Below are 25066 nucleotides of genomic sequence, written 5' to 3'. Positions count from 1 at the left end.
ATAGAGTGTGACATCTTGATGGTCCCCACGCCATCTAAATTTATGTGTACAATACTGAAATGATTGTATCTGGCATATGGCAGGAACAAAGGATTGTGGAGTTTCCATCCCCTTATATTTTTCCAGACGCTGTTAGAGTTGCATATGTGCCACTGGCCTTCGGACAATTTTCATCCATTGCAGACCTAATGGATAGTCAGGAAATTATTCATACATAGGCAACCCAGTAAGCATAAACGACCTCACATGTCAAAACATATATTTGTGGGCTGTAAGTCTGTGGACTTGTTGCATTTCTCTGGTGATTGTCCATTTGAACATACATACTACTGCATTGAACCAGTCAGGACACATTTAACATTGAGCTGCTGTCACTACAAAAAGAATGCTTTTCATGCCACCTTTAAGCTCCTACATTACACTGTGGCATCAAGAACAGTTTCAAACTCAGTCAAATGGGCTCAACAATGTTATAAGTGTTTTGGGCTTCACATATCTGTTGAGTTCTAATCTTTGACGATTACAACCGGACATAATTGTCAAGGTCATAACATGGTCAGCCTAGGCTAAAATAGATTTTATGGAGTAACACACACATAGAAATTGAACTTGAACAAAAGAGGGTACCAGACAAGGACTGAAAAATCATGTGATAATACATTTATGCCTCTTTCACAATAAAGGCAAATTCGTGCACTCTGCAAAAGTTTTGTCTGCATAATTAAATTGCATACAGTTAGCGACATCCAAATAAACTATTACCAAACATTAACCTGTCATCATGTAAATGAAGATGTATTATTTTCGAAGAAAGTAGGTTATTCTACTTGACGATGTGGGGTGGGGAGGGGGGACTTGCCAAACAATTTTATGTTGAAAAGACTCAAACAATGTCATAAACAATAAGAGGTTATTCAGCAGCAGTGGGAAAATGGAGCAAATGGAAAGAGAATTATGTATGTACCAAGATTTAAATGACATTTTTGAATGGCTTTACAATGTGCATGACAACAATACCCACTCGCATATCACGATTACATAAAGAATAAGAACTATTAATGTATATTCAGTTGAAGTAAGTCAATTCTTAAGACAAGAAGAACCTTTTAATAATTAATGTTACCTTTAAACAAAGATATTAAATGAAGATATTAAATGCTTTGAAGTAAGTATCTTTCTTACGTACATATACTTCTTACAATTTTTTTTTGTCCCCCCCCCACCAGAAAGGCCACCCGTCTTAAATTCTTAAATGGCCAGTTTCCAAGTGCAGAAGATTTGGCTGTATAAGAGGGGGATCGCTGTAATCCATATCAGACAGGATTCCTTCCAGGCTTAATATCCTGGACAGCTTCACACCCAGTGTCCATCCATCAGATGGTCTTTCATCAGATTTGTGCAATTTGGGGGCGGCATCTAATGATGGACCTTTTTGTAACAAGGTGGGATAACAAACTGTCGATATGGACCCCAATCCAGAAGCCCAGGAAGTGAATATTGGTCAGTTGGGACCAACTTTGGGTTCTGTGTCATTTCACCCCCCTCCCTCATCTCCTCCATGATATTGGCACTGAAAGTAGTACAGAAATTGTAGGTCAGACTTGCCAGGGTTTCTGATAGCACCTCATGTGGGACATGTGCTGGGTGAATGATCTGCTCAGTCTGATAGCCTCCCATGTGGGACATGTGCTAGGTGAATGATCTGCTCAATATGATAGCCCCTCATGTGGGACATGTGCTGGGTGAATGATGTACTCAATATGATAGCCCCTCATGTGGGACATGTGCTGGGTGAATGATCTGCTCAATCTGATAGCCCCTCATGTGGGACATGTGCTGGGTGAATGATCTGCTCAGTCTAGTAATAGAGGTTGTCAGGAAAATTCTTGGGCACCTTCTCAAACAGCCACATTCAGATGTATTCCACTCCTGCTTGTACTGACTATTCCTTTATGTCTTTTTTTGGTCATGGAGAACCATGCAAAGGAATGAATTTCAGCCTTCATTTGTGGAGAAAATCTTGCAATGTAGAAGGCCTGCCACCTTTGAAGGTGTGTGAGGTAAATTGGCATGTGTTAAGGGACTGGTGTAAAGTCACTACCATCATCCCTTTCAGTGCCTCAGTCCTGCAGTTGTCTGACTTTTTTCTAGGATGTTTGAGGAGAAACTGTTAGTTCCAGTTACTGTCATGGCTATTGTTCTTTCATATCTGACTTTCAGGCATCATGGCAAAGAAAACGATATAGGTCACTATGACATGCTAACCAATTTTGACTTGTAGAGGTCAGAAATCCCTCAACCCATTTCTGAAATGGAATCTTAAATGGGTTTTGACGTGGCTTTCCCTGAGTCAGATTATACCCTTAGACACAGTCTTGCTGAAGCTGCTATCAGAAGATATGCTTTCTTATAGTTTTCGCTACAGAAGGCAAGGTGAGTTGAATGCCATTTAGTTCATTTTGGTGTACCAGGCTCTTTAGCTAAGGATAGGTTGTATTCCAAGTCATACACTCTTTCTCCATAATAAATACATTTAGTTACTTTTGCTGGACTGTTTCTGGAACAAATTCGTACAAATTTTTTGTGATTTGTGCATTTGTGTGTCCTAGCAATATTTTGGATAATATTGATACTCAAGTAAAAGACATTACTATAAAACACTCCAACAGCTCCCCATGAATGTGAGGTTGATGTATCAATCAGCTTAAAGCAAGAGCTACCTTGAGGTAATACGGGTGAGGTAATAGGTAAGAATTTCTTCATAGGTCTATATGGCATATAAATAGGAAAGAAGAACTTTTCGTCTTTCAGAATGGACATATTATGTAGATAGTGAAGTTTATTTTCCAAATAGTGAAGTGTTCAGGTAAGTATTCTTGGGGAAACATAATTTAGTACAACACTTGCTTAAAAAAACTACAGATTGAATTACAGTCCATGTCGGAATTAACCACGTGTCAGTTGAATTAAATATGCTTAGCTCCTCATTATGTCTGAAAGAAAGCTGCTGCTGCAAATATGAATGATAGGTAAAATTTATGATTTCTTGCAACCAATTAAAAGAATATTCAGTTTGTGCTCCGTATTGTTTGTATGTTTAACTATGATAGTTTCAGACGAGCTGTTTGATTATTCCACCAAACAAATGTAAAGAATTTTTTTATAAATGATATAACTTTTCATTGCTGATTATGGTAACTTGCTTCAAAATATTAGCAATTAAATTGCAATTCTGATAGTTTACAGTTGCAGCTACTGGTTTGCTTTGTTGTTTTACATCACAGCAAAATTGTTAGATTTTTTAGTACCAAGACATTCGGGTTCAATTTGATCAACTGGCCCAGGTTGATCGTAGGATTTGAATCCACATCCTTTCAGTCACAAGTCAGATACACCAACCAATTAGCCACTGTGGCTCTTACTTTTAGGGAGAGTAATTTATTAAATTACATTACTTTATGGGACACAGTAAAGAACTTTTGATTTCTTGTAAGATATCACATTTGTTTCTGGGTATTTCAGATTGCATTGGGAATGATTCTTTCTTTTACAGTCCATCTCTCAAAGCGAATGCAACAGTGACAGTGCTAGTGTAGCTAGCAATGATACCAGCTTACTGAGCCCAAGAACACAGCAATATTCTCCTTCTCTTGACTCGGGTTGTCACAGTGACATGAATTTTCGTCATCATAGTGAGACTCCAACAGAGTATGAAGGGGATTATGAACGGGAGGCTCGTTTTCGCCGACTCGAAGCCTCTGTGAATTTAGAAGATGATTTAGTTGATGGCAACTCCACACTTGAGGTTATACGATTGCCTAAGAAATCACGACAAAGAGTCAGGAAGAAGAGATTAAACAAAATAGGGACAAATGATGTCAGTGGAGAATCTCTTGTTAGTAACTTCCCATCAAAATCGGAGAGAAATTCTGAAAAAATAAACAGACAGTCGGTGAATAAAAAATCACATTCAGTCAGTCATAATTATTTAAATGAAAATGGAAACAGTGTTAAACCAAGGAAGGCTAGGTCTGATTCTTCAGGATCAACCATAGAAGGCTCAGACAGCCGTGAAGATAGTGTAGATACCATGATTTCTAGTATGGAAAGCACAGGCCACTCTGAAGTAAGTTCTGAGAAGTCTTGTCAACGGGACAGTGGAATATTTACAGAACAGTTCAGGTTTGATGAGCAAACTGTGATAGTTAATGCTGTGGATAAACCTCATCAGGAAATGCATTCCAACCATAAAGGTGCTAGAGATAGTGAAAAGTCAAAGGTCAAAAAAGGTCATAGATCTCCTGAAAAGTCAGAGTCCAAAGATTGTGATAGCAAGATTTCGCTGGACTCCTATAAGATTTCAGTAGAATCAGGTGATCAGTTTAATGTAGACTTATTTCAGTCAAGTCACAAAACAGAACAGGTTATAACAAAGTCAGTGGGATTGTGCAATAGTATGGAAGATATTTATGCAAGAAGTGTTGACTGCGATGAGCCGTCAACTGTACAAACTCCACAATTGTTAGAAACAAATATTTCTAAACTTACACATTTTAAAGAAGAAAATACATTAAGTGCAATAAAGGCCCAAAATGATTCTGTATTTATTGGAGAGAGTACATCAATAAAGACATCATCTGGCCAATCAGAATTGAAGAAATCTGCTCAGTTAAAAACTATGAATTCAAACAAAAGTGAACTGCTGCACAACTCAGTTAGCGAGATTGCATATGTGAAATCCATTGATGAGTCTCGTACAAGTAATTCCAATTCAGGGCAATGTCCAAGCAAATCAGCCAATCAGAGTGATTCAGGGAAGTCACCAAACCAGTCAGAATTAAGGAATTCAAATAAGAGTGAACATGTAAACAAGTCATCCAATCAGAATGTAGATAAGGTGGCCAATCTGAATCCATCAACACAATCAGCTATCATGCAGCTTCATGACAGAGTTAATGATATCATCAATAAACCAAATACATGTCCGTTCTTCAGCTTTATAGAGGAGGCAGATGAAGATGTTGTCAATTGTAAAGAGGCAGATGAGAACGAAAATAACAAACTATGCCCAGGAGAGGTTAGGTAAGAAAATTATCAGGCATTATTCATCCTTTTTTTTAAACCTTGAATGAAGTGTTTTGATTACAGGCATGTGTGTATACCTTAAGAATTTTGACAACGGTAGGGATACTTTAAAATTTTGCTTTATTATTATTATTACTGTTATTATTATTAATATTATTGTTATCCTGCACAGTAATGCTGGGTGGGGGCTGAAATGATGATTTGAGTCTATGATAATGGGACTTCATTTTGGCTTTGATTTTCATTGTAAATTCATATAATGACATACCAGATCTTGGATCACCTAGACTTTTAATTGAGGAATAAAGATAACAATTTTGTTCATAGAAAGAACCTATCTGAATTATTTCCAAGTTAGTATTGTTAGGATCTGTAAGTATACTTCAGAGAAACTAACTTTTGTGAAAGATTGCTGTATAATGAGTCACTCTCAATGGAAATGTCTTTCAAATCAAACACATCAACTTTAAGATGGTAATGGATTAATTTTGTTCTTGTCAGGTTAGACCACAATAGTATGCTGTTTATAATGCTAGATGTGATGGATGAAAATGAAGTCTTCATGAAGGTAAAATGTGACATTTTACTTTCATTACCCTTTTACAGTACATTCTTAGAGATTAACCTCTTGGAGGTTTTTTATTGGCAGATACACAGTTACTGCTTTGGTTAGAACACCACAAAAAATAATTTTAACCCATGGCACTGATACTCTTGTGTTATCTAATATATTTAGGGCAGGGTAAGCCTTTGCTGAGTTCATGGACACATTCAGACCCCTAGTATGGGATAGGGTAAGGCTTTGCTGAGTTCATGGACACATTCTGACCCCTAGTATGGGGCAGGGTAAGGCTTTGCTGAGTTCATGCACACATTCTGACCCCTAATATGGAGCAGGGTAAGGCTTTGCTGAGTTCATGCACACATTCTGACCCCTAGTATGGGGCAGGGTAAGGCTTTGCTGAGTTCATGGACACATTCTGACTCCTAGTATGGGATAGGGTAAGGCTTTGCTGAGTTCATGAACACATTCTGACCCCTAGTATGGGATAGGGTAAGGCTTTGCTGAGTTCATATACACAATTTCTTCTTTTTCAGTCATATGACATCCAATAGTCACATTGATAAAGCCTGTTTCTCTTAATATCTGGTGCCATTTTTTTAGATTGCATTAGACTGGTCCACTGTGTGCTTGTGTATCAAAATAAAATGTATCTGTGACACATGGTTTCACAATCAAGAAACCCATCTGTTTTCGTGGAACTGTTTCATGTACAGTTACTGTAAATCAAAAATAAGAAAATTAGAAGGTTGTCTAACAATGAAAAAATGAACAGCTGCCAATAGTCCCATGATATCTGCCTTGAACTGTAATCATTCTTCTGTGTCCTGCTCACTTCTGATGTTTTTGGTCTAAAGTTGGAAATATGTTTTTTAACTGGTACCCTGTTGCCCATTTTATTACATGGGTTATTATCAATATGCAGATACCCGAGTACCCAGGTACCCATTGACATCTTTAATCTGGTGGTAATTTTCCTTAAAAGTCATAATATTTGTCTTCTCTGCCAACTTAATTCTTTAAACAAGAGGTCCATGTGGGGCTGAGATTGTTCAGCTGCCTGACATTTGTCTACTGTCTTTTATTAAACAATAAAAATGAAAAATCATAACATAACTTTAATAATTGCAGTTTAGCCTTGTAATAGAAATGAAGAGGTCCAAAGAAAATTATATTTTGGGAAATTTCTTACAATTTATGACGTTGGCCACATTTCATATTATCAGGAGTCTGATATGAACTCGATAAATATAATATACTGAGAAAGTTAACTCACCAGCATACAACTTTCTTTTAATAATTGATAATATCTTCAAATTGCATAAATGTATAGAATTTTTAACAGCTCATTAAGCTGCTATTTTATAGAGTTTACACACAGACAGAGGGTGGATGAATGGAGAGACAGCTGGAGGACTTTTCAGAATCCTCCACTAATGCATGTTAATAAAAATGATCAAATATTTATAACTATATACTAAGTGTGTGTGCAAACACAAACATTTATATTGTGCTGAAATTTCAGATGTTTAGCAGCCTAATGGGACACACAGAAGGGGAAAAATCTGTCATCTTCATCCTCATCTCGTCGCGATCGCTATATTTGCTGTCACAGGAGAGCAGAGATGGGAAATTTACCAGGGAGGCTGTCATCAGATTTTCAGATATTGACTACATATCAGTATGTACAAGGCAATTGACTACTTTTGAAGTTTTACCATGACATTTAGTTGAGAAAAATAATTGAATATGAATATTTTATTTAATTTTAAAGCCGTTTCTTTTCTTTTTTTTATATACTTAATTTTCATTATGCCATGATACATAAATTCTAAAGGTTGGGATAGTCTTTTCATTTTTTTTTTTTAAATTAGCTCAGTGATATTTCCAACATTGTCTTTTTAAGTCAGTAGATTACTTTTGTTTCAGTTGGGCGTGAACAACCAGTTGGTTCACATTGTGTGTAAGAGCAGGAAGAAACAGTACTGGCTGACAACAGGAGATGAAAAGTGTAGTAGGTTAGTATGTATTCATTTTTTGGGACTATTTTCAGCAAAGATTATCTCAGGGGTGATTTCTTCACATATATCGCAGAATTCTTTGCTGGCAGTTTTATAAAGGGACATTTTCAGATTTTAAAGAGGGGACAGTATCATAACTAAAAACTCTAGTAGTACATTTCAACAAACACGTGATAAATAACGTTTAATAAATAAAAATAAAATGGACAGTAGTTTGTCGTCTGCAGCAGCTATTGTGTGTCTTGACAATGGCATTACATCATAAAAATTAGGGACATTACCACTGAATAACAGAAACTGTATGTAATGGTAGGGACATAACTACTGAGTAAAAAAAAAACTGCATGTCACCATTGTACAATCTCAACAAGTGCAGTTCACAAAAGAATTGTAATAACTTCATAATGAAGGAAAGCATCTCATTGCTTTGTTGCAATAAGTGGCTTAACAAGTGCTTGATTATGGTTGAAGTCAACAGGTGGAGCTTCATTAATATTAATGAATGTTACAAGTTTCATTTTGCTCAGTGTGTGATTTTTGCATTGTTGGCTTATTTTGTTTAGAGGATTCATTACATTTACTCTTTTCATTACAGTCACTCGTCATGTTGAAAATAGTGACACTAAGATAATAGTTATTATTTTCATCTATGTAGGCAGACCTGCCAACTCTTACGATTTAGCCGTAAGTCTTACAAAAAACCCACTAAAATTACAGACTTACGGAATGATAGCAAAAAGTAGGGAAATGTCATCTTTATTTTAATGTTACGGATATTTTTTGTACTGGTTCATTCCGGATCTGGATTGTCATATTAGACTCCATGTTCGGATTCGGAGTTTCATCTTAGACTGAGTGGATTTTGGTTGGGAACCAGGCTAACCATACAGTAGTACCTCAGATGCTTTAAACCTGCCTATTTTATTCGTGAGAAGCGCACATCTGATCTAGCTTCGTTTTTCATTTTGTCATCCAGTCATCTGAAAATGTCTTCCAAACGAAAATGTGTCAAAGGTGGAGACAACAACCAGCCTCATAAAAAGCTTTAACAGTGGTTGCAAACGTATAAAACAGATTACTCAGATACTTGGTCATGCTTATAAAAAAGTATTTTAAAAAAGGCATCCATTACATTTATTGCACATGTTGAACATTTCCCATGGTAGGCGAGATGACTGTTGCCACCATGTGAATTTTAAAGAAACATACAGAATACGGTGCAATGAAATCAAGTTGTAAGTCCATGACCTCTATGGGATTTGGAACTGCAGTGCCAGAAACTGAATTAGAGGTCGCTAAGGACAAGGTCGAAGTATATTTTAAAAACTGTTTGGTTGAGCATAATGTTGCATCTGACCATGCTTCTAAACTATTCAAGTGCATGTTTTCAAAATCATTGTTAGCAAATAGTCATCAGTGTGTCAGAACAAAAGCTACTGTTACTGAATTACAACAGTGCAAGTAGGGGCGCCGAGTGGTCTAAAGCACTCTCCGTCACGGATCACTGCCATCTCACCACTGTCTGTGTAGGTTCGAGTCTCAGATTCAGCCAATGTGGGTATGTGAGAAAGCTTGTCAGTAGCTTCTCGAGGGTTGGTGGTTCTTTCCAGGGGTTTCCCGGGTTCTTACTCCACCATTAATACTGGCCGCCATGTATAGCTTGTCTTGTGCTGAAAAATGGTGTTAAACCAAAGAACAACAACAGTGCAAGTCAATACAGGAAGGCATTGTTAACAATATTTTATCCCAACCTTTCAGCAACTGATGGTAGCAATGATTCTGAGAAGCTGTACCTAGCTCTTGTTGTTAGATATTTTGATAACACAGACAGGATTGTAACTGAAGCACTTTTGTCGGTTCCAACATTTGATGGAGCCTCTACTGGGGAAAATATTTTTACATTATTGGATGATGATTTGAAAAAGAGAAACATAAGTTGGAATAACTGTTTTGCCTTTGAATCAGATAATGCTTCAGTGATGACAGGTTGCAATAAAGGTGTATTTGGACATATAAGTAAGGTGAATCCCTCCATGTATCTGAGCGGATGTTCATGCCATTTGATACATTTAGCAGTGAAAAAGTGGGCTGATATGCTGCCTATTAGTTTTGACGACTTATTAGTGGACATATCATATTATTGGGATAAAAGTATGAAGGTATAAAGAGACTGTTGGAACAGTGGGAACTCTTACAAATGTATTTTGTTAAAGAAACCAAGAAGCAAGAGGTTAAAGGCAAAGAGCTAAAGCCAAAGGTAGGATGTCAGAGAAGGTGTCTAGTTCCAAGGATAAAGTTCACATGTATCTAGCAGTAAAGAAGGAAATAACGACGGTTCCACATGTATCTGGCAATAAAGAAGGAAATAACAACAGTTCCACATGTATCTGGCAATAAAGAAGGAAATAACGACATTTCCACATGTATCTGGCAATAAAGAAGGAAATAACGACAGTTCCACATGTATCTGGCAATAAAGAAGGAAATAACGACAGTTCCACATGTGTCCGGCAATAAAGAAGGAAATAACGACAGTTCCACATGTGTCTGGCAATAAAGAAGGAAATAACGACAGTTCCACATGTATCTGGCAATAAAGAAGGAAATAACGACAGTTCCACATGTATCTGGCAATAAAGAAGGAAATAACGACAGTTCCACATGTATCTGGCAATAAAGAAGGAAATAACGACAGTTCCACATGTATCTGGCAATAAAGAAGGAAATAACGACATTTCCACATGTATCTGGCAATAAAGAAGGAAATAACGACAGTTCCACATGTATCTGGCAATAAAGAAGGAAATAACGACAGTTCCACATGTGTCTGGCAATAAAGAAGGAAATAACGACGGTTCCACATGTATCTAGCAATAAAGAAGGAAATAACGATAGTGCAGGCACGTGCATTAAAGCTTTGAGCTGTGATAAATCTAGAAGGCAAGCTAGTTCTATCCTCAAGTCTGCTTCAGCAGGAAAGTCTAAGAAAATGAAACCCAAGATAGGTTCTTTAGATAAAGCTAAATCAAAGAAATTAGATAAAAAAAACTCTGTCTAGATGTCAGACATCATTGGTTAGAAATGACCGGAAAGACAGTTTAAAAAATCAGTTACAGAGAGGAAAAGGCTATGAGTGTGTGTAAGGCGTTGCAGTCCTGGAGGGCGTAAAATTTATTGCTTATTTTTAGACCACATAATTCCATTATTTAACAAGTTCAACTTAATCATGCAACAGGAGGAGCCTATGATCCACAAACTTAGAGAAAACATGCTTGAGTTATTAAAACATTTGCTGATTAGATTTGTAAAGGCTACGGAAATTTCACAAGCCAAGGATCTTACTGATATCAATTATCATGACTGTAAGAAACAAAAATCATATGATTCACTTACAGTAGGTTTAGAAACTTGAAAATACTTTGCTGAAAGTAAGTTGTATGAAAGTAGCCTTTGTCACTTATATAAACATGTAAGGGACAATTACACAGCTGCTTGTGATCACATTGTTAAGAGGTTTCCCTTGAATAATGAACTTCTGAAACACAGTGCAGTTACTGATGAGTCAAAAAGGATGATGAGTGATTTTAGCAGTGTGATGTATTTTCCGTCAAGGTTTATGAGTATGTAACCCAAAGAAACCAACTGGCAAGACAACTTGAAGCGGAATATTTGAATTACCAAGTAGATGAATTGAATCCTGAGATCTTAAACACTAAACGAGTTAACAAGCAATGGTAAACTCAAGGATGCTAATGGCCAGTTCAGATACAGATTTTTGTCCAGCATCATGAAGAATGTACTTATTGTTCTTCATTCAAATGCAGGTTGTGAGAGGGTGTTCTCATTTGTTGCAACAAACACTCATAATCCAGGTCATCTGTGTCAGTTGATACCTTGGAAGCAATACTAGTCATGAAAGTGAAGGGGGGAGAATGCTTCAGAATGGAGTTTGATCAGAAGTTTCTTAGAAAGTGCAAAAGTACCATGTACCAGTCACACCAGTAGCTATATATTGTAGGTTACAACATGTAATGGTTCTTAAAGTTTTACTATAATAGCTTTTACATGTTACTGAAAATTGGTCAACTGACCTACTGAGAATGTCTCTTTAGGTTTTCAGGTCTGTGTAGGCTATTAATATAATCATATTTTATCTTTAAGAATCCGAGTTATTTAAAATGCTACTAGTTTTTGTCACAGTTTGAATTCATTAGTGACATGTTTCTGTTTAGATCAAATCCCATTGTTAACATGTTAACAAATAACTTTCTGGGATAATTATCAAACTGTCTTGTTTTTTTGCGATAAATTGTGTAGATAAATATGCTTATAGCATCAAGGTTTTTGACGAGTTTGATTGTGAACACGATCTTTGCTTATTATATCTTTTTAAAATTATTTGTATGACGCTATTGTAAAATAGGTACAATCAACAGTATCTAAAGGTTCGGAGACATTTACATATGGATGCATTCTTGCAGTGGTACACAAGATGACTTTGTAAAATTGTCAAAATATAATTTTCATGTTACACACTGTCACAACTTAGTTATTCTCCATGTGTCTTAGTTACAGCTTAGTTATTATTCATGTTACATAGTCATAACCGAATTATTCTTTTTGTTTGACAGTTACAACTTAGTTATATTTCATGTTAGGAACTGTCACTTATTATTTTTTATTCTCGTTACATACTGTCACAATCTTTACACTGTAGACTGTTTCTTACTTGGAAGTTTCACACTTTAAGTTTTAAGGTCTGTAGTTTTATGTGAAAGAAAACTAGAATCACAAAACTTACAGTTTTCTTAACAAGGGTCTCTTTACTAGACTAAAATTTTGATAATATTGGTGCTCCCTAAGTGCCATATTTGATTGGGGTGGAGTTTGAGCTGCAGTAGGGTTAGATTATGATAATAATAGATGGCAAACTAGCATTACAAATATAGCCAACAGATCATGCTGAACTATCATTACAAATGTAGCCAACAGATCATGCTGAACTGACTTTTCTCTGCTGGACCATGCTGTGTTGGACATAACTTTGTATAATAAAATCTGTTGTTATCAATAACTGTGTGATAAAATATGGTGTTATCAGTTACCTTGGGTGATAAAATCCTGTGTAATCAATGACTTTATGTAATAAAATCTGGTTTTAATAATGACTACATGATCATATCTGGTGTTATCAATGACTGCATGATAAAATCTGGTGTTATCAATGACTGCATATTAAAATCTGGTGTTATCAATGACTTTGTTTAATAAAATCCTGTAATATCAAAGACTTTGTGTCATAATATCCAGTGTTATCAAGGAATTTGTGCAATAAATATAAAAATCCAGTGGTATGATTGACTTTGTGTGATAAAATACGGTGTTATCAATGACTTTGTGTGATATATAATATCTGTCTTTTCAGAGCAATAGTGGATTGCCTAGCATCAGTCATGGCAAGTGATGATGTACCAATCAAACTGACAGTAGACACTGATGCCACCATTCAGAGAACAGGACTTAGGAAATACATTGCTACAGAGTGTAATTGTGAAGTAAGGATAACATGTTTACTCCGTATATATTCAGACCTGTCATAAAGAATCACTTCTGGATAGTGTTAAAAATGCCCACTTAGGGCAGGCATTTGCTGTATAAATTTTTTATATCACATGTAAGTAACCTTAAAAGACTGGCAGATTAAGATGGATGATTGGTTCATAGAAGTAAATTTTCAGGTGAGATTGGCTGTATTTAAGGAATTGAAAGATGAATAAATGAAGAACTTGAAGATTCTGGAAGAGTGGTTGTCCTTACCGATATACGGGTTCTTCCTCCACTATTTATAGTGACTGCCATGTATATCCTATCATCTGCTGACAAATGTTGTTAAACTTAAAAAACAAATGAACTTAACCAAGTACTGTAAAATTATACTCATCAAATTAAAGACCCATGCAAGTTTGACAAGTTTTAAGTAGAGTGCATGACATACTAGTTTAAATCCAGTGGTACATATCGATGTACTTTTTGACTGTACCGGTACTTCGGTAGTTTGCATAAGTATGAATTGTAAAGAAATTCCAGAATGAATTTGTTAAAACCTTAATGATATTACAATCATGTCTTTGTTTTTAATGACAAAATATATTCAATATTTTTTTTAAAATTCTTACAAAGTTGTTGTGTTTGTCACAAATTAATTTAGAATATTATGACTATAATTATATTTATGAACATTTAATCACATGTTTAACACGTCTCAAATATACCAACATGAAATTCAAATGAGATTTGTGAAAGATATTGGGATCAAGTCCAACATTTGAAAAGAAATAAAATCTAATTTTGTTTTGTTATGTACTAGGAGCAGTGGTATACTGAGGGACATGAAAGTAAGTGATCAGTGTACTGTGATTTTTGGCCGAGGTAATCCCCTGCAAACTCTGTAAACAGATAAATAGCATACAGAAAAGTAGGTCGACAGTATTATCACTACCAGAAAGTAGGCCGGTAGTATTACCCATGCTGTAAAATAGGCCTACAATAGTATCCCTACCTGATAGTAGGCCTACAGTAATATCTTTGCCAGAAAGTTGGCCTACAGCGTTATCCCTCCTAGAAAGTAGGCCAGAAGTAATATCCCTCCTAGAAAAGTAGGCCTACAGTAATATCCTTCCCAGAAAGTATTTCTGTAGTACTATCCTTCCCAGAATGTAGGCCTGCATTATTATCCCTCCCAGAATGTAGGCCTAAATTGTTATTCCTCCCAGAATGTAGGCCTGATTTATTATCCCTCCCAGAATGCTGGCCTGCGTTGTTATCCCTCCCAGAAAAGTATTCCTGCAGTATTATCCTTCCTATAAAAATAGGTTTGCAGTATTATCATTTTTAGAAAATTGGCCTGCAGTATTTTTCCTCCCAGAAAGTAAGCCTGCAGTAGTATCAGTCACAGAGAAGTTGGTTTGCATTACTATTCCTACCAGATTGCAGTTAAATTTGTATTCTGTTCGTTTAGAAAATGGCGAACCTTATATAGAATTTCCACATCTTCACATTATTATGTAATGTCATTAATTGTTTTGTACTTTCTAATACATTGTTCAGCATCAGTCATTGAAATTAGTAATTATTATTTGTTTACTTCAGCTTTCATGTTCAAAGTACATTTTTCTCTTTTTTAAAAGCTTGCATATAATAATAACATTTAAGTATGAGCTGAAACTTATTATCGATACGTTTATCTGTAATTATTTTTAGTGTTTAATAGAAAGCATTCAACAAATTATAGATGATAATTTACACTATAAAGGGTGAGGAGGACCTGATTGGCCAAGCGGTTTAAAATGCTCACAGTTACGGATCACTGCCATCTCACCAGTCTGCGTTTGTTAAAGTCTTGGGTTCAGACAATGTGGGTAAGTGAGAAAACTTGCCAGTGGCTGCCCATGGGTTGGTCATTATTTCCAGGTTTTTCCAGGTTCTTCGCCATCAATTATACTGGTGCTGTATACATCCTATCTTGTGCTGAAAATGGTGTTAATACTCCTAATTGTAAAGATCTCATTTAATATTTTTATTTTCTTTTTCCTTACAGTCCTCAGAAGCCAAACTTAAGTATTATGCTTTGGTTCACTGGGAAGATCCCCAGACATGCAGGGGTCGAGCTGGATCTTCGGAGAGGGAGGGACACGTGTTATACAAAACCCCGGAATCAAGTGGATTACTGCGAGGCACCACCTGGAAACCAGCCTATGTTATGCTTAGGTAATAATAAATTGGTCATAATAGTAATTTGTGTTGCTTCGAAATATATTGCAGAGTAGATAAGGAAAATTCCAATATTAGAAAACCAAATCTGTTATAAGACCAAGAAACAGTTTGCATTCAACACCAAGAAATTAATTTCAAGATTAACTGAAAACAAGATTTTTTTAATACAGAATCAAAAGAACACATATTACTGCATTAGATCACAAGACATTGTGGTATGTGATGGGCTTATACTGTATATGTAAAAGAAAACTGCTGTATTCACAGGTTTGAACTATTTCATGTCGTGTTGGTGGTGTAACTTTTTAGTTGTCAAGTACAGTGATTATCAGTAATCTTGACTGTTGTGGATTTAGCAAGATAATTTAAGGGTTATTGCCCTTCTATTAGAAATAGACAGGGAAAGACAACTTTTGTTTTTAAGTAGGGCTGAATTTGTGAGGTAGCCAGCTAATATTCTGAAAGTAATGTGATTGTGGAATGTATTGAAAGGAGAGAAAAAAAAATTCACCACTAGGACATTTGATCATTTGTTGGTGCACATGTGTAAGATGTCTCGACATAGACACCCGGCAGTAGCCATGCTTGGGAGGTGATGGCCAGGATTGCTAATGTCATTGACCAGGAATTCTCACCATACCATGGCCATTACTTTGACAGGCCAATATGATGAGTTGCATGTCATTCAAAATTTGTCTTACGGTCCCTTTCCGGATGACCCTGTTCAGGTCACAGTTGCTTTGGAGGAAGAATAGAGGAAGTTTGGAGGCAGGCAGCTCAGGAACTGCCCCTCCATCTTGCCACTCAATGCACATGGGCATTTGGAACCACTCTGCCAGTTGGAAAGGATGCTAAGTGGACTCGGGACAGGGGATCTTCTCAGTCACAAGTGCATCAATATCAGTCTCTAATAGACAGTCATACAGAGGTGGTAAGAAAATGAATTTTGAGCTCACTTGATCTCCATATTCTCACAGAACGGGGGTGAGTGGGGGCAATTGTGTGTATGATCCAGGTCATTTGGAGGGGTTTTGGGTTTTCAAATATCAACAAGCCCATCCACTCTTCTCCTCTCCCCTCATCATGGATGCACCTTCAAATTGGGAGAAGGATGCCTTTCTACAACAGAAGATATGGTCACTCATTAAAAAAAAAAAACATGGTGGAACTTGTGCAAAGACCACAATCTCGGCGGTTTTTAATCAAGGTTGTTTCCTTTTTTGGAAAGCAAACAAATTGAGACCCATCATCTGAGTCAACTCAACCAGTTGTGCATCCCAATTTCAAGATGGAGAATGCGAGTCCAATCTACCTTTCTGTTCGATGGGACGAGTATGCTGTCAGTTTTATTTTAACATCAACCCTTGGGCCTTTGCTGTGATTATGACATCGTTACTGATTGATGTTATCTACAGTGACAGCAGCATACCTAGAAAACACCCTCCAGAAGCATATAGTAAGTTCTGTTCTACCTCAAAGCCGGACAATCTCTTCTCCCTTTTATATCATCCAGGCTTTCTAGTGAACTGGGAAAAGTCAGACTTCCATCTGTTCCAGGATTTTTGTCCCTCTGGATATGGAATTTTTAAACAACCAGAATCTGGTGCGACTTCCTCGTGTTCATGTCATTAGAATCGTCAAACTCATCAATTCCATTTCCAGCAGGAATTCAGCGAGAGAGTTTTTGCAGCTCGTTAGTTTATTTAGTCTGGCAGCAGACTTGATCTTGCTCAGCTCACACCCGAGATTTGGGTCATTCCTGAATCAGTGGTGCAACCCAGGATAGCTGGCAATGGGAAACCTGCTCAAGAAGCCCCCAAGTGAAAATAACGGCATGTACTGACACCAGTGCACATGGTTGGGGTGCCAAGCTGTTTCTTGGCCTACACTACAATCAGCAGCATGTGGTAGTCAGGGGAACATATCAACATCCTAAAAATGAAGACCGTCATAATGTCTTTCACTTCTGAAAAGATCAGCTCTCAGACAAAAACAGTCCTCATTAGATCCAACAACTCTGTGGTGGTGACCTATCTCCTCAGATGGGGAGTCACCAAATCACCCAACTATTGTGTTCTGATTTGGCAATTTCTATGTTGGTTTGACAATCTCCATGTAAACATACAAATCAGACACATTCAAGGCAGACACATTGTCTTGACCAACACATCTAGGAGAAGTCAAGCCTTTCACATGGATTCCATCAGTGGGTCTTCACTCAGATTTGCACACTTTGAGGGGTGGTTTCTTTGATTGACTTCTTTACAACAAGGTGGAGCCACATGATAACCCCTTTGTCTCCAGTTTTGGACCCAAAAACTGTGAATGCACTGTCACACTTCTTTTTAGAAGGATCCAGAAGCTGCAGGGTCAGAATAGCAACATCTGATATCATATGGGACAAGTCCTGGGTCACTGATCTACTCCTTGCCCAGACCGTCTTCTTCTACATGCTCGTCTCTTATATGGACAGCCTTGTGAGACAAACAGTTCAAACCTTCAGTTGTGGAGAGAACATTGAGAGCAGGAAGGCCGTCCATTCTGAAGGCTTATTAGGGAAAGTGGCATGTTGTCAGGGACTGGTGCCATACCAAGAACAGTTTCCCTATGTGTCTCAATCCCTTAAGTGGCTGACTTTTTTCTCTGGCTCTTTGAGGAGAAACATTTGGCCCCAATCTCTGTAGGATATTTTAGCCTTTTTTGGTCTCATTCCTTGGCATCCATCCGTCTACGAGAGACGATGGCATAGCTCCAAAGTACGCTTTTGCTTATCCTTCTTTTTAGCTCTCTTTTCAGCTTGCTTTATTCTTCTCTTTTCCTCTGTGTTTTGAACTCCCTGCCTGACAGCTAGACGCCAGCTGGAATGGTTGTTTGCACAGCTCTCCCAGTCGTTGACATTGATGTTTGCTGTCTTCATATCCTTCTTGCAAACATCTTTGTAGCGCAGATGTGGTCGTCCAGTTGGTCGTGCACCTTCTGCTAACTCCCCATATAACAGGTCCTTGGGAATGCGACCTGGGTCCATTCTCTTGACATGGCCGAGCCAGCGAAGGCGCCTCTCGCTGAGTATGGAGAACATGCTGTTCATGTTGGCGCGTTCTAGAACCTCTGTGTTGGGTACTTTGTCCTGCCACTGGATGTGCAGAATGCGCCGCAGACATCTCAGGTGGAAGCTGTTGAGTTTCCTCTCGTGTCTTGCATAGGTGGTCCATGTTTCGCTGCTGTAGAGAAGTGAGCTGAGCACGCACGCTTGGTAGACACGCAGTTTGGTCTTCTCAGTGAGGTTGGGGTTGTTCCAGACCCTCTGGTTAAGTCTGGCCATCACTGCTGCTGCCTTGGCAATCCTGCCGCCCACCTCAGAATCAATGGAGAGTGAGCTGGAGATGTTAGACCCGAGGTATGTGAAGTTCTCGACAACTTCCAAATTGTACCCATTGATGTAGACAGAGGGAGGGGAGTCTGTGTCCTGTGCCATGACATTTGTTTTCTTCAAACTGATGGTCAGTCCAAATTCCTTACATGCATGGGAGAGGCAGCATACCAGCTGCTGAAGTCCATCTTCCGTGTGTGATGTCAAGGCTGCATTGTCGGCAAAGAGCAATTCACGGATGAGTACCTCTGTGACTTTAGTCTTAGCACGGAGACGGGCGATGTTGAACAGCTTGCCGTCAGCCCTGGTATGAATGTACACTCCCTCGCTGCAGTCCTTGAATGCGTACTGGAGAAGCATGGAGAAGAAGATGGCAAAGAGCGTCGGTGCAAGGACACAGCCTTGTTTGACTCCGCTAACGACTGGGAATGCTTCAGATGTTGCGCCATTGAAGCACACTGTGCTGTGCATGTTCTCGTGGAACGACATAATGACAGCAAGCAGACGTGGGGGGCAGCCGATCTTCTGCAGAAGTCTGAAGAGTCCACTCCGACTAACCATGTCAAACGCCTTCGTCAGGTCTATGAAGGCAACGTAGAGGGGCATCCGCTGCTCGCGACACTTCTCCTGCAGCTGACGTAGTGAGAAGATCATGTCTACAGTTGACCTGCCGGCTCGAAATCCACACTGGGATTCTGGGTAGACGCAGGAGGCTAGGATCTGCAAGCGTGCCAAGGCAACACGGGCGAAGGCCTTTCCGACGATGCTGAGGAGGGAGATGCCCCGATAGTTGTTGCAGTCGCTACGGTCTCCTTTGTTTTTGTACAAAGTGACGATGTTGGCATCACGCATGTCCTGTGGGATGTATCCCTGTTCCCAGCAAAGGCAGAGGAGTGTGTGTAGGGGCTGGAGTAGTGCTGGTTTTCCGCTCTTGAGGACTTCAGGCGGAATGCCGTCGCTTCCGGGAGCCTTCCCACAGGCAAGGCAATCGATGGCTTTTCCGAGCTCTTCCAGGGTGGGCTGTGTGTCTAGCTCCTCCATGACAGGCAGGTCTGGAATGGCGTCCAGGGCAGTTCCAGTGACATTGTTTTGGGTTGCATATAGCTCGAGATAGTGCTCAACCCATCGCTGCAGTTGTTTCCCCTGGTCTGTGATGACTTCGCCCGTCTTGGACTTGAGGGGGGCGGTCTTGTAGCTGGGGGGGGGGCCTGTCGCTTGTTTGATACCCTCATACATTCCTCTTGTAGCCCCGGTGTCAGCAGCTGTCTGTATACTGTTGCAAAGGTTCAGCCAGTAGGTGTTGGCACAGCGGCGGGCGGTCTTCTGGGCGTTATTCCTTGCAATCCTGAGGGCTTGTAGTGTTCTGGGGCTAGGTGCAGCCTTGTATGCCAGGAGGGCTTTCCTCTTTGCCTCAGTCACGGGCTCCATCTCCTCCCAGTTTGCCTCATACCAGTCGACATTCTTTCGCTCCCTCTTCCCGTAAGCTGTGATGGCTGAATTGTACACAGAGTCACGGATATGGGACCACTTGGAATCAATGGTGTCATCAGGTGTCACTTTGGTGAGGGCTTCCTTCAGTTTGCTGATGAACTGCTGTGTTTTCTCTGGGTTGCTTGCACAGCAGGTGTTGATACGTGGGTGACCCTTCTTCTTGGCATGGTGCAGCTTCTTGGGTAATATCACTGGTCAACAGTGAAATCATTACTGACTTGAAAAGGCCCTAATCTGTAGTATTTTGGTGTGCCGAACACGAATATAACCGTGAAAAATTTGTATTGGCTCTCGTTTTGAAGATATTCATATACCTCATTTTCTATGTTTCACTGTGTAAATTTCTCCAGTAGGACTGCAGCAACATCCGGAATAATGATGTAACATTGCATAATACCATCATGCTCACATCATCCACAGTTGATTGCATCATTTTCTGATGCAATGCAATACTAATGCCATGCGGCTGCTGAAGTAAGTTGACGTCAGCATTGTACTATACATGTGTAGGCCTATTATACTAATGCCAGGCGGCTGCTGAAGCTGACGTACTATATAAAGCCCAATCAGATAGGTTCAGCATTTAAAATATTTTAGACGTTGTGCGAGACAGTTCAAGCTACTGTTACATAAAACTTATTATTTTATCCATTTACGTACAATAAAGAACAGTAATGCCTCGAAAGTGTGTTAATACCGCGGACAATTTTTGCTATATTTGTGGGGAAGTGACATTTGCCAACCAGAAGAAAAGTATCAATTCTCAAGTGAAGAAGGCATATCATCTTTACTTCGGATGCAAGGTTGGTGACCAAGACAAGCCTTGGGCTCCGCATATATGCTGTGCTACATGTACAACACAGCTTTCACAGTGGTTGAATTGCAAAAGGTCATCAATGCCGTTTGCAGTCCCAATGGTGTGGAGAGAGCCAAGCAACCACCTAAATGACTGTTACTTCTGCTTGGTTCCTCCTCTTTCCGGCGGAATAACGAAGCGAAAGAAGTCGAGAATAGTCTACCCAAACATTCCGTCTGCATTGAGACCAGTTCCACATGGTGAGGGACTTCCTATTCCAGAACCTCCAGCAGAATATTCTCTTGATTCATCTGACGAAGACAAAGGTGAGTCGACCTGTTCTTCTCCTGGTCCATCAGCATGCAGTGATCCAGATTTTCACTGTGGTGCATCATCAACCCCACACAGAATAACACAGGAAGAACTAAATGACCTGATTCGTGATTTGGACTTATCAAAGAACAAGGCAGAATTGCTAGGATCAAGACTCCAACAATGGAATCTTCTAGAAGAAGATGTCACAATTACTGCATATCGAAAGCGCCACCAGCAATTGGAGCCTTTCTTCAGAAAGGAAAGTAATCTGATATTCTGTTCCGATATTGAGGGCCTCATGAATGCTTTAAAAATCACTCATGACCCACAAGAATGGAGACTATTTGTGGACTCTTCGAAACTGAGTCTCAAGGCTGTGCTTTTGCACAATGGAAACATTCTTCCATCTATTCCAGTAGCGTATGCTGTCCACATGAAAGAGACATACGATAACTTAAGGCAGCTACTGAATTCCATTGAGTATAACAAGTACAGCTGGCACCTCTGTGGTGATTTGAAGGTAGTTGCCCTTTTAATGGGACTGCAGCAAGGATATACAAAATACATGTGTTTCTTATGCGAGTGGGATAGCCGAGCAAGGGAAATGCACTACATGAGGAAGGAATGGACTCACAGGCAGAATGTAGCCATTGGAGAGAAGAATATCCAACACCCAGCTCTGGTTGAGGCTCAGAAAATCTTGCTACCACCCTTTCACATCAAACTAGGTTTGATGAAGAACTTCGTGAAAGCCATTGACCGGACTTTGCCAGCATTCCGATACCTGCATGAAAAATTCCCTCGACTCAGCGAAGCAAAGATTAAAGAGGGAGTTTTTGTGGGTCCTCAGATTCGAGAGCTTTTCAAAGATGACCGGTTCAACAACTTGCTGGAAGGTGACGCGAAACAAGCATGGAATGCTTTTCGCCTAGTTTCTACAAACTTCCTCGGAAATGTTAGGGCAGAAAACTATAAGGAACTAGTAGAAGACATGTTGATGAAGTATAAGAAACTTGGCTGCAATATGTCTCTAAAGATTCACTTCCTTCATTCCCATTTGGATTTCTTTCCTAGCAACTGTGGTATTGTTAGTGATGAACACGGCGAACGTTTTCATCAAGATATCGCAACAATGGAACAAAGATACCAGGGAAAATGGTCCACTACAATGCTGGCTGACTACTGCTGGACACTCCTCAGAGATGCTCCCGAACAGCTGTACAAGAGACAGGCGAAGAAATCTAAGATGTAGTCAATGACTTGATTTTTTATAGGTAGGCTATTACAGTTGACCTTTTAATATTGGAATGCATTTCGTTATGTAAACATTAATTTCTTGCAGATTACAAAAAAACTAGAGCCAATTTTGCAATTTGACTGTCATATTCGTGTTCAGCACATAAAAATTGATAAGAATTGACTAATTTTATTTCAGTAACATGACTTTTGTAAAAATTTGTTGTCCAGTGTATTCGCACCTTGCTGGCCACGAGGGAATGGTCCGTGTCACAATCGGCACTGTGGTAGCTGCGGGTAAGGAGGACACTGGCCAGTTCTGCATGCCTGGTGATGACGAGGTCTAGCTGGTGCCAGTGGCGTGAACGTGGGTGTCTCCACGACACCTGGTGGATCTCCTTGCATTTGAAGAAAGTGTTTGTCACACATAGGCTGTGGGAGCAGCACATCTCCAGCAGTCGCTGACCATTCTCGTTGATCTTGCCCCTTCTGTAAAAGCCAAGACAGGTGGACCAGGCCTCATGGTCAGCTCCCACTCTAGCATTGAAGTCTCCTAGTAAGTAAAGGCTTTCATTGTTGGGGATACTGGATATTGCCTGATCCAGAGCCTCATAAAACTTGTCTTTCTCCTCGTAGGTGGAGTAGAGGGTTGGAGCGTACACACTGAAGATGTTGACCGGGCCTAAGGATGTTGACAGCCGGAGGGCAAGGATTCTCTCAGTACCTGATGATGGAGGTTCAGTGAAGGTGATTAGCGTGTTCTTGACGGCAAAGCCTACACCATGCTGCCTAGGTTCATCCAAGGGCTTCCCCTGCCAAAAGAATGTGTAATTGGCTTCCCTGATGGTGCCGCTGTCAGCCAGTCGGGTCTCCTGGAGGCAGGCAATGTCGATGTTCAGTCGGGAGAGTTCTCTGTCAATGACGGCAGTCTTCCGTGCATCGTCGATCTGCTGTAGGTCAGTGGTCAATCCAGAACACATGGTCCTGATGTTCCAGGTTGCAAAACGAAGAGTTGGAGTCTTTTATTTCTTCTTTTAGTCTTTCCTGGTGCAGAGTTTTGTGGCCCACTTGTCGAGATGGTTCTCTAAGCTCCACGCACCCAGTGAAGCAGGCAGGTCATGGCGGGCAGCACCTTACTGACTGGGGGCTGCCCAGCTTGAGGCGGGCGGTAGCTGTCCAGTGAGACCTGATGATCTCTCCCACCGTCAGAAGTAACCCCTGGCGCCAAGCTCTACGCCAATCGAGCTTTGACTTAGAACCGGTAAACTGCTACTTCTCGTGTTGTGCCGACGCCGTACGACGACGCTGGAGTGTCCTCTCCAGTGGAGCTATGAAGCCTGGGCAGGGTGGTATGGAGAATCAGCTGTTGCCCATGCAGCAGATCCCCCCTCTCCACGCAGCTGGTGTGCCCAAGGGAACGACGAATGCCGATACAGCTTGGCACCAACGGCGTCGCAGGAGTTGCCGGAATGACGTTGAAGTCAATGTCATACCGCCTTAGGGACTCCATCTCCGGATTTTCTGTCGGGGTTTACTCCCTTAGCCTTTCCCATGAGTGGGTATAGCCACAAGGCAGCAGAGGTTTGGAATCGGAGTTTTCCTTCTCCTAGATGAGCTACCATCCAAGGTTTACGAGTCCCATCTACCCGAAGCAACTGGTTTTAAGGCGCCAGTGGGCCGCCTTCACCCCTTCTCCTGTTAGTAGAAAACATGGTCTGCCGGGCTTCAAATCTAAGCCACTCGCGAAGGCCAGGAGCTGGATTTTAGTTGACAGAGGCAGTAAGAGACACAGGCCGTATGGGGCATTTTGGAGGATTGGGGCGCTTGTCTCCCACTCCCACCCCGGGCAATGTCAACCTTAGACCACTGGTCTCATTAAACCAAAATCTATCACTCTATTTCCAAATGGAACCAATCCTGGGTTTTAACATGGCTTGATTTAAATCCATTAGAACCACTAGTCCACACTTCACTAAAGTCACTATCATACAAGTCATGTTTCCTGATAGATTTAGCTTCCACATGCAGGGTAAGCAAGCTGCATGCCTAGACTCTCTTCATTTCAGATCGGAGGGTTCAGTGGCTCTTGACACAACCATGCTTTGTAGCTCAGAATGTGTTACCATCTGTCAGTAATCAAAGAGTTTGTAGGTAAGAAGATTTCAATCTTCATCTTCTTAACTGTAGATAAATGTCACAGATCAAGTGACCCCCGGCTGTGTTGATTATATAATTAGGAGAATGGGTTATTGATCACATAGGGAATCCAGCTATCATTCCCTTGAAGGATACAAAAGGTAGAGGTTGGATGCTCAGCATCCCCTCCCCTATTACTTATTCTGCTATCATAATGTGATTGGGGAATGTGTCTGAGGGAGAAAGCAAATTTTTAAGTAAATTATGTTTTTGTGGGAATA

General features: G+C 40.0%; 1 protein-coding gene across 1 annotated transcript in view; it reads left to right on the top strand.

The window, feature by feature from the left end:
- Positions 1-25066, top strand: part of LOC149770825 (pleckstrin homology domain-containing family M member 2-like) — a 79784-nt gene that overhangs the window by 19091 nt on the left and 35627 nt on the right. The window contains exons 7-12 of the mRNA XM_089949063.1: positions 3554-5082; positions 5587-5653; positions 7173-7328; positions 7577-7665; positions 13094-13223; positions 15266-15435. Coding sequence (XP_089805189.1) covers positions 3554-5082; positions 5587-5653; positions 7173-7328; positions 7577-7665; positions 13094-13223; positions 15266-15435 — 2141 coding nt within the window. The remainder of the gene's footprint in view (positions 1-3553; positions 5083-5586; positions 5654-7172; positions 7329-7576; positions 7666-13093; positions 13224-15265; positions 15436-25066) is intronic.

This window comes from Sinohyriopsis cumingii, unplaced genomic scaffold (assembly GCF_028554795.1).
Source record: "Sinohyriopsis cumingii isolate HCF-2022 unplaced genomic scaffold, ASM2855479v2 utg002264l, whole genome shotgun sequence".
Classification (NCBI taxonomy): domain Eukaryota; kingdom Metazoa; phylum Mollusca; class Bivalvia; order Unionida; family Unionidae; genus Sinohyriopsis; species Sinohyriopsis cumingii.
Note: the sequence above shows the minus strand (reverse complement) of the source record. Positions and strands in the feature narration are given on the sequence as shown.